Here is a 13,935-nt window from a genome sequence, read left to right as displayed (position 1 = left end):
CTGACTACTGTCAAGTGTTTGACTAACAGCACATCCCTGCAGTAAAATGTATTGTATACATATTTGAATGCATGGAACTGGAAAAATTTTACGCAAGAATAAACAGAGATATTAATCTGAAAGCTAGCTTTGAATATTTCAGACAATTCTAATCTTAGCATGTCTATAACGATCAGGGAGGAACACTAAATTCTGCTTAATGGCCTAATATTCAGGGGGATCGTCTTCTAATCCATTCTGGAAGCTTTTGTTTTCTTCCCTCTGACTTTAAGCATGATTGGCTGATCCCTCTTAAAAAATAATAATGTATTCTCTCTATAGTATTTCACAGATTGACTACCCACTCTTTATTTTTTGAAATTTCTTGTTTCCTTTGGTTCCAATTCTATATTATCTTCGTTCTTTGACCTTAAAAAAAGTTGTCAGAGTAACAGATTTTAAGAATTGGCCAGATCCTTAAAATCTGCCTTATTTGTAGTTCTGTTTGGGCAAAGATGATTTCATATAGGAATATGGTTGTACTGAATACTATTTAAATTTACAATGGGGGTGGGGGGTACAGCTAGGTGGCACAGTGGAGAGAGGTTTGAAGTCAGGAGGACCTGAGTTCAAATATGACCTCAGTCAGACACAACATTTCCTAGCTGTGTGACCCTGGGCAAGTCACTTAAGCCCAATAGCCTGAGCAAAAAATACATAAATAAATTTACAATAGGGGATTGTTTTCTGAGTATGACTCCAATAAAGTAAATTTTTGTGCATGTGAAATGAATCTCTTTTGTCCACCTCTATTTCTCAATTCAAACATTTCCCCTAACCAAGGATTACCACATTACAACTGAATTCTGCTATTTCCTATATAATTCCACATATTATATTTATCCATAGTCTCTTACTTCCCTTAATGAAACTATAGGCAGCTGATGGTATAAGGAAAACCTAAGTTCAAATCCAGTCATAGAAACTACTGAATGACTCTGGTAAAAGTCAGTTGAAGTTTCACTCAGTTTCCTCAATTATAAACAGAAGCATGTATCTGCAGGATTATTGAGAAGCTCAAACAAACAAACAAACAAACAAACAAAAAAAAAAAACCAAAGGTAATAGTTCTAAAAGTACCTAGTACATAGTAGGCATCATATAAAGGTTTATTATTTTTCCCTTGAGGGATTTTTTTAAACCACAGAAATCACTGGGAATTTCAATTGAAATGGATTTTTTTATACTAATTCATGCAGTTAGTATGTATTTATATCAATTGCATACATATTGAGCAATTTTTAGGGTTAGTACTGGTAATAGTCCCTCGCCATTCCTGAATTTTCTGGCCATTCCCTCCTTCACCCTACACCCTTCACTTCACTTCACTGAATTCATGCTAAAAATATTTCAGAATAAAAAGTTTGGGGATTTCCAGAAAGATGGAAGAGTGAAACTGATTCAAATCAAAGTCTACCTCTCTCAAAATTCTCTTTTGAAAATAGGAAAAGTTTATGGTATATGAATATAAATATAAATAAATAAAAAGCAAAATTGACATTTTAGAGGTAAAATTATCAAGAATCCTCAAAATAAAATACTATTGAAAGAACTGACTAAACTATATAGTTTCAAAATAAATGTTCTCTTAATTACATTAAGAAAAGTCTAAAACAAAATTCAGGAGTAAAATATATTGAAACAATACTAATAGTAACATCAAAAATAAAACTAGATTTTTCTTAAAACATAAGAATGAAATAGCAAAAATATCATGATAAAGAGGAAACTATATATAACTAAGTATTCTCAGGAAAATATTATAATGCAATTCAATAGTGGCTATGATGATGGTAAGGGAGTCAGAGAACTTGTTAGAAAGAGATTATAGAAGATCCTTTTCTGGCATGAGTACAAGATCCTGTTGCATTGCCCATTTATAGTTTTGAGTCAAAGATCCAGGGCATAGAAGAATACTAGCTAACTAGTATTTGCAGATACAGGGGAGCAGGGTTCTAAGGCAGTGAGTTCCAAGTTCCAGTTCCAAGGCAAAGAGAATCAAGAGTCTTTGTAGCTGCAGGATAGTAGGGATTCTGGTCACAGTTTCAAGGTGAAGAATGCAGGTGGTTGTGGAAACAGAACCCTCACCTCAATTACACGACATAAAAGAACAATAGAAATTGCTGCAGGAAAGCAGGGGACATGATCACAGTTCTGGGTCAAAAGGAACTTTAACATTTGTAGTTACAGGGAAACAAGGTTCATTCCTGGATAAAATCTAGAGTGTAAACCAAGAGTGTAATGATCACAGTGCTCCCCATATACATCCTTGGAAGTAATAAACACTTTCAATCCTCTAGAAGTAGCTCTGAAAAAAAAATACCAGTTAACTTAAAAGACTTGATTTCAGCTCCCTTTTGAAGACATATTTTTTTGCTTTTTTTTCTCTCTTTTTTTGAAAAAAAAAATAAGAGTAATAAGAAAAGGAAAACAGAAAAGAAATACAAAACAAAATAAAGCAAAACAAAAGAGAACATTGTCATGTGCCCAGCAGAATATCAGGGAGGATTCTAAATATATAACAACAAATTATCAGATCACGAAAGTATATATATTAGTGGAAGAAATTATATTCATGAATGACCATTTTTTCTTCATTTCCTCATAAATTGTTCTTTGATTCTCTACTGCTCATCTTATTTACTTTATTCTTTTCCCCCTTTTCATTCCTCCCACCACTTTCAAGCAAGCTACATTTAAGAAAAGATATATTTATGTATACATATCGAGATATATACATACAAACACTCACACTCACACCTACCTCACATACATACACCTTCTCTATCCTTGCTGCCTCTTTAATTAAATTCTGCTCCATAACTTGCCTTGCTAATACTTAATCTTCTCCCACCTAAGCATTCTTCACCTGTCTTCTTCCCTCCCCTTTGCTTCCCCATTCATCCACTCCCCCTTATTTCTTTGCAGATTTTGGAGGATGCTATGCCCTTTATGATATATATGTAGTGTTACCTATTGAACCTGATTGGAATTGGGTCTCTCTTGACTTTTAGGGTAAACTCTGAAACTCTCCTCTGTCAGAGACCCATCCTTCAGGGCAGTTAAATGGTTTCATTCTGTTGGAAATCTTGGTGGGGACTAGCTGTACCTTCTACTGAGTTGAAGATTATTCCAGGACCACTCCCAGTAGCTGGAACTTAAATGGTCTCATTCAGTTGGAGATCTTGATTCCTACTGAAGGGCTTGAAACTCCAAGTAGCTAGGCCTGGGGGCATTGATATTCTTTTCAACTGGAACCAAGCCTCAGATCACCAATAAAAGATAATTTTGAACTCCAAATCTCTGCAGAAGTCTGAAGTAGGAATTATGCTTTGCCAAGGGGGCTCTCTTCTTGTCACAGCTGCCTACTAGGACTCTTGCTCACTGTGAAGACATTCTCTTCTCAGTGATAACCTTTGTTATTTCTCTGACAGGACCTTTTGCCACTGAGGAGTCTGTCTTCCTAGCAAAGCTGGCTTCTTAGTGCCAATAAAAATCCCTTTTGCCATTCAGACTTTTCGGATTTGTGAATTCTTTCATGTTGAACCTGTGTCTCCAACCAGAAGGAATTCTCACATCAATTCTCTACTATAGATCTGCATCAAACCCATTTCCTTTGTGATTAGGTTTCAAGTCCCTCTCCCCACTCTGAGCTCCTAGTCTATTCTTCCTCTACACCATATTTGAATAATGTGATTGTTATTTTTACCTTAACTCTGACAATCTTTCTTTTGAGCCATCCTATTATTGATGTGAATCTTAAAAACAAAATGTGTGTGCACACACACACACATACATACATATATATAAATATATATATATATATATAAAACATAAATAATTTGTCCATGTTTAAACAGTTTGTCCATATTCAGTTTCTTAAAATTGATCTTTCATATTGGCTCTTATATGTTAAATTTTCTTTTAAGTTGAGGTTTGGTTGATAAAAAGTCCTGAAAATTTGCATGTTCATTGAATATCTGTTTTCTTCTCATTCAGGATAATAGATAATTTTGCTGGATATGATTTTTTTTTTTTGGCTGCAGGTCTAATTCTTTTGATTGTCAGTAGGTATGATTCCAGGACCTGCATTCTTTTATTGTAGCTGCTGCTAAGTTTTGTACAATTTTAATTGTAGCTCCAGCATATTTGAATTTTTCTTTTCTTATTTCTTCCAAAATGTTTTCTTTGATCTAAGAGTTTTGAAATTTGGCAATAATCTTCCTGTGTGTTTTCCACACAACATCTCTTTGAATTGGTGATTGGTGGATTTTTTCTATTTCTACTTTCCATTCATGTTCTATCACTCCAGGACAATTTTCTTGGATTATTTCCTGCATTATTATGTCAAGTTCTCTTTTGGGTCAGAACTTTCTGGCAGTTCAATATTCTTATATTTTGTTTTCTTAATCTGTTCTCCAGATCTGTCATTTTTCTTATGCTTCACATTTTGTTCTATTTTCTCATTCTTTATAACCTCTTTTGTTATTTCTTGGTCTATCATAGCTTCACTGGCTTTCCCTTGGCCAATTCTAATTTTCATCTTTGAGACTCTCTAGTTCTCTTTCTAGCTGATTAACTTTTTTTTTTAAATAAGTTTCTTATTTTTCTTCTATGGTTTTAATTTCTTTTCCTTATTTTTTCCTCAGTGTCTCTCATTTGATTTTTAAATTCTTTTTTGAGTTCTTCTATAAATTCTCTCTGGGCAGGAAGCCATTTTCCATTACTCTTTGGGGTAGAAGTTTTGTTGTTGTTGTTGTTAATTTTTACTGAAATGTCCTCCTCTGAAGATGAATCCTGGTTTTCCCTGTTCCCATAATATATTTCAAGGGTGGGGTTCTTCTTTGCCCTTTCATTTTTTAAAAAATAAGTGGTATTAGTGTAAGCACCTCTAATTGTGAGCTGGACAAATAGTACCTCAAGCATCCTTTCAGTTTTTCCCTCTGACCAGGAAACCCAAATCAAGAACTCTATTCTTCTTCAATTGCCCACAGTCAGTAGTGCTCCTGCCTCTACTACTTCTGCATTCACCAAGTGCTGGTTCCTTGTCTCCCAGAGCTGCATCTCAGAAGCATACCTGGACCAGGTATTCCCAATTCCCAATTCCCAATCAATTAAGGTCCCTCAGTTTTCCTATACTCAAACTCTAACTCCACCAACAGTTTAGAAAGTGAAAGTCTCTGTGGTTCCTGTGGAGGCTTCATCCACACTCAGCCTGAGGGGTCTGGAGCTATTTGCACTTCAAACAGGTTAATCTTCAGCTTTTCTTTAGGCCATCTCAAATTGTATCAGGAGGACCCCAGTTCTGCCCCAAGTCTTCTTGATTTTTCAAGAATCTATGTTGGCCCTGAGGCACAAACTTGTTCTATTTGTGGAGGAAATCAGGAGAGCTTAAAATTTACCAATCTACTCTGCCATCTGGGCATGGTTTTACAGGGAAGATAAATCAAATATTATTAATAAGTGCACCATATTTGCAGTGTTGATTTTACATTAGATAGAAAGGATATCAGTCTGTAAGGTATAATTTTAGAGGTATGAGAAGTCTCAAAGTCCTGTTTCCAGTCCAACTACCTTATTTTCCATATACAAAACCATTTATCACTGCTCTCTCATTCCTGAAATGTCTTCAATTAAGAATAAAACTTTTCCTTCTACAAATGAATATAAAACTTTAAAAGCAAATGCCACTAGGAAAGGTATACACATAGACAATTTTAAAGTGTAAAAAAGTGTTACCAGTTCTTATCTTGATGCTGTTTGAGTGGTCTAGATTCCTGCTGGTCTAGAGATTAGTGGCAATAAGAGAGTTGTTAAGAATCCCCTTTAAATCAGCCACAGGTTCTAGAAGTGAAAGAATTCACTCATTCCTGAATTATTAGTTAGAAAGTGAAAGTTTATTTTTGGATAGAAGTCAGTTTACCAAAAGACTGACTTCTATAGTGGCAGCTCTATGGGAAAATGGAGTTTTTCACTGAGAATTCAGTTCTTAGCGGACAGAAAGTCCTGGCAGCTGAGTGAGCTACCGAGGTCCATCTGCCACCTTTGATGAAGGAAGTTGTTATATTGGATCTTAGTGGGAGGCAGGGACAGCCTGAACAGGTCAGACCCAGTGGGGGCTGGGACAGCCCAGATCTCCTACTGGAATTAACAACACTTCAAAGGGGTGCTTTTTTTTGACTAGGATTTCTAATTGAATCAAAGGCCCTGGCATCCTGGAAAAATAACTTATCTGGGGAGGATATGCCTTCCCCAGGAGGGCCAGAGAATCTGAAAGGGATCACAAATCAAAAGGGACCACAACCTGCTTCAATCTGATTTGAAGGTGAGAACAACTTACCTCATAAGAAGAAGGGTGGCATAATGGGATAAGGAGGCAATAACAGTGTTTTAAGAATATTACTATGTTGGGAATCAGACAACCTGAATATTAAAAGTGAGTCTGTCATTCACTAGCTGTTTTATTTTGAATAAGTCATTTAGTCTCTGGGCCTCAGATACTACTTTATTAGAGTAAGAAAACTTTAATGAGAGGGAATAGGGTTCAGAGAAAAGAATTTTGGACTTGGAGTTGAAAACCCAAGTTTAAGATCAAGTCTTAGTTATTTAATCTCTTTGAGCCTCACTTTCTTCATTTTTAAAAATAGGATAATAAAATTTACTCTACCAATCTCATAGTTACCTTCTATACTGTAAATAGCACTATATATATATATATATACATAATATATATATATTATGTATATATATATATATATATATATATAATATATATATGAGCTATTATACTTTCTTATCTAAAATTCATTATATACTTGATGCATGATCATCAAAACCAAATTTTACCTGAACCACAATTTTGCCTAAGCTGGACCCTCTGCCAGCCTTCTCTGAGAGATACAACACAACAACAAATTGCATTCTCATTAGAGAATCATATTTTGAGCTGACATACTTACTTAATGAGAATTTTATTACGAGTCCAGACAATCTCAGGCTGAGGATAGGACTCTACTGCACACATGAAGGTGGCCACTTCTTCAACTAATGCATCCACTGTTTCAAGAGGAGTGGTGATGATAGGAGCTATAGAAAGTAAAGAAATCAAACAAGAAAAAAACTTTAAATTATATTACACATTTAAAATCCTGTTTTATAATTTTTTACTGCTGATAGAGCTATGAAGTAGGGCAACTTTTTTTTTCAGTCAACAAGCATTTATTTTTAATTATATATGTGATGAAATCATGTAAAATCTATTTCCATATTAGCTAAAAAAAAAAAATCCAAGAAAAATAAAGTACAAAAAAAATATATTTCAGTCTTCCCTCAAAGTTCATCAGTTTTCTCTCTGGAAATAGAGAGCATTTTTCATCCTGGGACCTTTGGAATTATCTTGGGCTATTGTCTTGAATAGCCCAACTTGTATTATATTGGAGTTTTTCAGTTTATCATCTTTATAATATTATTTTTACTGTGTACAATATTTTCCTGGTTCTGCTCCCTTCATTTTGTAATCAATTCATAGAAATCTTTCCAGGCTTTTCTAAAATTGTCCTGCAAGTCAATTCTTATTAGGACAATGGTATTCCATTACTATCATGTGTTTAGTCATTCTGCAGCACACATTTAGAATTTTCAATTCTTTCTCCCCACAAAAAGAGGTGCTTCAAATAATTTTGTATATATAGAGCCTTTTCCTTTTCCTTTGATCTCTCTGGGATACAGGACTAATGATGATATTTTATTAACACAATAGTATTTTATCAGGATCACTTGTTCAGGTTCAGGCATTCCCCAGCTGATGGACATTTCCTCAATTTCCAGTTCTGTGCCACCACAAAGAGAGCTGCTATAAATATTTTTGTACATATAGGTCCTTTTCTTTTATTTCTTTGGGATACAGACATAATAGTGGTATTGTTAAGACAAAGAATATGCACAGTTTTAAAGCTTTTTGGGCATAGGTAGGACAATTTGTTTTAAAGAACAATTTAAAATTATACAAGAAAAGTTAGCAATATGTTCTTAACCTTTGAAATAGTTTAAATGTTGAGTTTATAATTGATGGAGGTAGGTAATAATCCTCATCAGAGCAATAAGAGGTAATAAGAAAAAGCCCATTTACGCAAAAATATTCACAGGAGCACTATTTGTAATAGCAAATAAAAAGTTGGGTAGAGCTGTGTGTCTCATTGGAAATGATTGAACAAATTGTATTAATTAATTAATGGAATAATTTCATCACAAAATTAAAACAAAAATGAAAAAAATGAAAAAACATGAAAAATTTTGTATAATGTGATAATTAAGCCTTTTAGTTGAGAGAGCAACACTGACAATAGTAATGATACAAAGACAACTTCCTCTACCTTAATGAAGAAATTTCTTCTACCAAATACAAGTCAACAACTGTTCTGCATTTTAGTAATAATTATATTTATATAACTCTTTCTATGTACCAAGCATTTTATTAAGTGCTTTATAACTATTATCTCATTTGAGCCTTACAACAACCTGAGAATCAGATGCTATTATTATCTCCATTTTACAGATGAAGAAATTGAGGCTAACAGTGGCTAAGTGATTTTGTCCAAGATCATACAGCTAATAAAAATCTAAGAACAATTTGAACTCCAGTCTTTCTCACTCCATGTCCAGAACTCTATCCACTGCACCACCAAACAATCTCAGGTTTATAGACGTTAGAAATTGCCTAAAGACCTGGAAAACCATATAACCTTACCAGGTTCATTCAAAAAATGTGTTAGAAGCAGGATTTGAATTGAGGTCTTTCTAACGTTGAATTCAGCCATGCAAAAGTCTATCAAAAGCTACTAAAGTTTTTAAAAGCTATTAATATATAAAACTTACTAAGATTTTTGGGACATCTCCATTATGCCACACTGTATCTCAGCTCTTTAGCAACAAATCTTACTTAAAATATAAAAACTAATGTTGGTATTGAAGTAATTATTAAAGTCAAAGTACATAATTTTTTCTTATAAAAAGTAGCATACTATCAAATGTAATGTTGCCAATTTTAAACAGTTATCCTACTTTTATGTTATTTTATTTAATAGTCTGGGTTGAGGATTATACTTTGCAGATAACATGTATAGTTTTGGTGGGTATAAGTCAATGTGAAAATAAAAGTTAAAAAAATTAAAATCTTGTCATCAGACATTCTAACTTTGTGCCAAAATCTAGTGATAACAAAGAAATATGAGTCAGAGTCTGTGCTTTCATTGGGTTTACACTTAAATGGGGAAAATATCACATAGTTGTGAAATAAAGGGGCCAGACACTAAGTAGTTCATGAATTGCACCAACAAGAAACATTAAGACTAATCAATGTCAAGAAAAGTTATCATGAGCTATATAGCAGCAAAATCATCTTTTTAAGATTTTAAAATTGTTAGGGTTGGTTATCATGACTGAAGTGGGTCTTGGACCACTTCTAGAAAGTAGGTTAGGGTATATTGAGGGAAAAGGGCACATGCACGAGAAGCCAAAATATAAATTAATTTCACTGAAGACCAAGGTTCTTTCTTAAAAGTGCATGAAAAAGTTGAAGTTGAAAAATTAGCTTGAAATCAAGGAATAATATGAATTTTATTCACGGCTAAAAGCTATGTAACCTGTTAGGTGTAAAAGATTATATCTGACAATCTCAATAGATACGATGGATTAAAAAAGAAATGAATATAGGCTATAAAATCAGCTAAGAGACTAGTAATTCAGATATGTGGCCAGCTTCAGTTAGGGAGAAAGTAATGGAAATAGAGAAAAGAACAGTGGCTTGTGTGAAAAAGATTAAGATTTAAGTAAACTCTTAGATTCAGACTGAACCATCAGTGTGTTGTAGTAGCCCCCCAAAATTAATACTATCTTGGGCAGTATTAAAGATGCATAAATTCCAAGAATAAAGTGATAATCCCTCTGCACTCTGCCTACCCAGACATCTGACATACTATGTCTTATTTTAAGTACCACAGTTGAAGAAAGTCAATGATAAGATGCAGTGTGTTCACAGGAAGATAGCCAAGATGATGATGATTACCTTGATATAACTCCATGTTATAAAACTAAAGATGCTTCTCTGGGAGGGTGTCATGACATAAATCTGCAAGTATTTGAAAACCTGTCATGAGGACAATTAGCCTTGTTTTGTTTTATCCCAAAGAGTAGAACTAGATATAATTAATGGAAGTTACAAGAATATAAATTTAAGTTTGGAGCCAGGAAAAAAACTTCCTAAAAATAAAAATTATGCCCAAATAACATAGGTTTTTGTTGTTCAGTTTCAGTTCTATCCAACTCTTCACAGGGTTTTGTTGGTAAAGATACTGTAGTGGTTGGTTTACCATTTCCTTTTCTAGCTCATTTTGCAGATGAAGAAACTGAGGTAAACAGAGTTAAGTGACTAGACCAGAGTTAAACAGTTAGCATCTAATGCTGGATTTGAACTGACTCCAGGCCTGGTGTTCTATCTACTGTGCTAGATAACTATCTTTAGATAACTTAAGTTATATCAGAAAATTGTAGGTTCAAGATAGAAGACTAAGTGTCAGATATATTATAGTGAAGGTTCTTTTCATGACTGGGTTGAACTAGATAGTTGCTAGGGTTCCTTTTAATTCTAAGGTCTGTAATTTAACTCACAAAAATAAATTAAGAGATTTTTGTGAAGAAGCAAATCAACAGAATTTGAAGATAGACTGGATAAGAGAACAAAAATGTTTTCAAAGTTTCAATTGCCTAAATTACTAAAGTTCACAAAAATAGTTAAGATGACAGTTACAGTAGAGTATTATAAGGAGAAGAAAGGAAAATATTAGCTCATTTTTAGGTATGATGAGCTTAAGCTATAATGAGTTATCTACTTAAGGTTAACAAATATTGGTAATTCAGTTGACTGGAAATTCAAAACTAGAATTTAACAGAAAAGGTGAGGCTGAAGATAAAGACTTGGAATACAGAGGCACAAATTGATAAAGCCATTGGAATATAAAGTGAGGTCTCTTAAGCAGAGAAGGTAGTTAACACAATTGATTAGCCAGTTTTTATTAGATAATAAGATTGGGAATTTAAAGGTCATTAGAAATTTCTAATCCAACTTCCTTATTTTACAAATAAAGAAACTGACACTCAAAGAGATGAAGTGATATGTTCAAGGTCACATAGCAAATAACAGAGGTGAGATTTCAATCTGAGAGTCTACTTAAATCTTAATCTTTTTCACACAAGCCACTGTTCTTTTCTCTATTTCCATTACTTTCTCCCTAGCTGAAGCTGGCCACATAACTGAATTACTAGTCTCTTAGCTGATTTTATAGCCTATATTCATTTCTTTTCTAATTTCAACCCTCTAATACCAAATGCAGTGATACTTCCCCTTTTCACTACATCTCCCTGCCTTTTGAAGACATTTAGAAATCTGCTTGCATATCTTACTGACCAATTTTATACTATCATTTGTTAAAACATGGATAGATTTTTTCTATTTTTATTTTTGTCTTACATATTACTTTTTCACCCTAGCAAAAAACGTTTTAAACCTAAATATTTAATTTGTCCCCTCTACCCATTTTTACTAGAGCTATATGGATGGCACATTATGAAAATAACCAACATAATATTAAAAACCCAAACCTCCAAAACCACATAATCAGCTCAACTGATGCAGAAAAAACTTTTGACAAGGTACAACATTACCTTATGTTAAAAAAAAAAAAAAAGCCTACCAAGAATAGAAATAAAGGTATCTTTTAATAAATATAATAAAAAGTTACCTAAAACTGCAGCAAGCATCATATGTAATGGTCACCCGTTAGAAACTTTTCCAACAAATACAAGAATGAAGCAAGATGCCTATTCTCCCCTTATTATTTGATGTAGTTATGGAAATGCTAGTCTCTTACTAGCATTAAAACAAGAAAGGAATTAAAAGAATAAAGATATGTACAGAGTAAATTAAATTATCTCTGTAACCTGGGAACCAGCAATGATAATTGATACAATTAATAGCTTCAGCAAAATTGCAAGTTTCACAATAAGTCTTCAAAAATCAATATTACAAGAAGCAGTAACAGAAATGGAAATCTCATTTCAATAAACCATAAAACAGAGGTGGCTAGGTGGCACAGGGGATATAGCACAAGCTCTGCAATCATTAGTTTTTGAGTTCAAATCAGTTTCAGACACTTACTACTTACGTAACCTTGGACCAGTCACTTAACCTTAATTATCTCCAAAAAATTAATATAAAAAATAGAATGCATAAAAATATCTGGGATCAACCTATCAAAGTCCATAAATGATTTATATAGATTTAATTATAAAAAAAATCTTTAAAGAAACATAGGAAATCTAAACAACTGAGGAATATTCATTGCTCATGCCAATATGATAAAATTATAATACTACCAATCAAATTATCATATCAATCAAATTATCAAAGGGATCCTTTACAGAATTTGATAAAATAATTACAATGTTGATTTAGGAAAACAAAAGATCTAAAATATCAAGGGAAATGATATAAGAACATGGAGGAATATTACTTTATAATTTAAAAATAACTTTGGAATAGAAACATTATTTAGAACAACATTTAAACTGTATTTCAATGATTAAACTAGAAAATAGGATGCATCATTAGTTATACTAATGCCTTTGATTAGGTGGAATACAACAAAATGTGGCAGTCCTCAAAAAAATGGAAGGACCCAAAGTACCAGATTTTCTTCCTTGTTACCTGAATAATTTATATGCAGGTTAAGAAACAACAGATAGAACCAAACATGGAACAATTGATTGATTTTAGATTGGAAAAAGAGTACAATGAGTCAGTACATTGTCATCTCATTTAACTTATATGCAAGGGGGCAGATAGATGGTATAATGATAGACCACTGGCCTTGAAGTCAGGAGGACCTGAGTTCAAATGACCTGACACTTAATATTTCCCAGCTGTGTGACTCTGGCTTTAATTAGTTTTGTTACCCTATATAATATAGTTAGTTATACCTATCAAAGTGCTTTCTTTGTACATAGTAGGGAAAGAGATTGGATTTGTAATTCTTTTTGTATACAAACTCCCAGGTAAAAAAACTCCCTCTACTAAGGTATGTTGATACTTTCCCTAAAATTTCTCTTCCTTCCTTCCTTCCTTCCTTCCTTCCTTCCTTCCTTCCTTCCTTCCTTCCTTCCTTCCTTCCTTCCTTCCTTCCTTCCTTCTTCCTTCCTTCCTTCCTTCCTTCCTTCCTTCCTTCCTTCCTTCCTTCCTTCCTTCCTTCCTTTCTTTCTTTCTTTCTTTCTTTCTTTCTTTCTTTCTTTCTTTCTTTCTTTCTTTCTCTCTCTCTCTCTTTTTTCTTTCTTTATTTCCTCTCTTTCCTTTCTTTCTTGCTGAGGCAATTGAGGTTAAGTGACTTGCCCAGGGTCACACAAGTAGGAAGTGTTAAGTGTCTGAGGCCAGATCTGAACTCTTCTTTATTTGCTGGAGCCAAAAAAATGATTATCTCTAGCCAATCTTGTGATGAACTTTCCTGAACTTAGAAACCACTTCAGTATCTTTGCCAAGAAAAACCCAGATGGGGTCACAAAGAATTGGATGTGATTGAAACAAATGAACAACAAAACAATAATACTTAGAGATGTCCAAAAATGGAATTAGTTACCTTGAGAAATGTAGATTTCCCCTTCTTTGGAGGATCTTAGTGCTGCAGATTAACCAATTTGATTATATTATAATAGAGATTCCTTTCATATATATCATTCAGTAGATGCCTGCTAAAGAATCCCTTTCAAAATTTTGTGATTCTCTAATATTATAAATGCCATCATTTACAAATTTCATATATGAGCAAAAGAAGGTTTAGAAAGGTTAATTGA

At 33.4% G+C, this 13,935-nt stretch overlaps 1 protein-coding gene across 1 annotated transcript in view; it reads right to left on the bottom strand.

The window, feature by feature from the left end:
• Positions 1-13,935, bottom strand: part of MUSK (muscle associated receptor tyrosine kinase) — a 198,133-nt gene that overhangs the window by 170,793 nt on the left and 13,405 nt on the right. The window contains exon 2 of the mRNA XM_051962588.1: positions 6,999-7,125. Within this exon, the coding sequence (XP_051818548.1) occupies positions 6,999-7,125 (127 nt within the window). The remainder of the gene's footprint in view (positions 1-6,998; positions 7,126-13,935) is intronic.

The sequence above is a fragment of the Antechinus flavipes genome, chromosome 1 (assembly GCF_016432865.1).
Source record: "Antechinus flavipes isolate AdamAnt ecotype Samford, QLD, Australia chromosome 1, AdamAnt_v2, whole genome shotgun sequence".
Taxonomy (NCBI): domain Eukaryota; kingdom Metazoa; phylum Chordata; class Mammalia; order Dasyuromorphia; family Dasyuridae; genus Antechinus; species Antechinus flavipes.
This window is presented reverse-complemented; position numbering and strand designations above follow the sequence as displayed.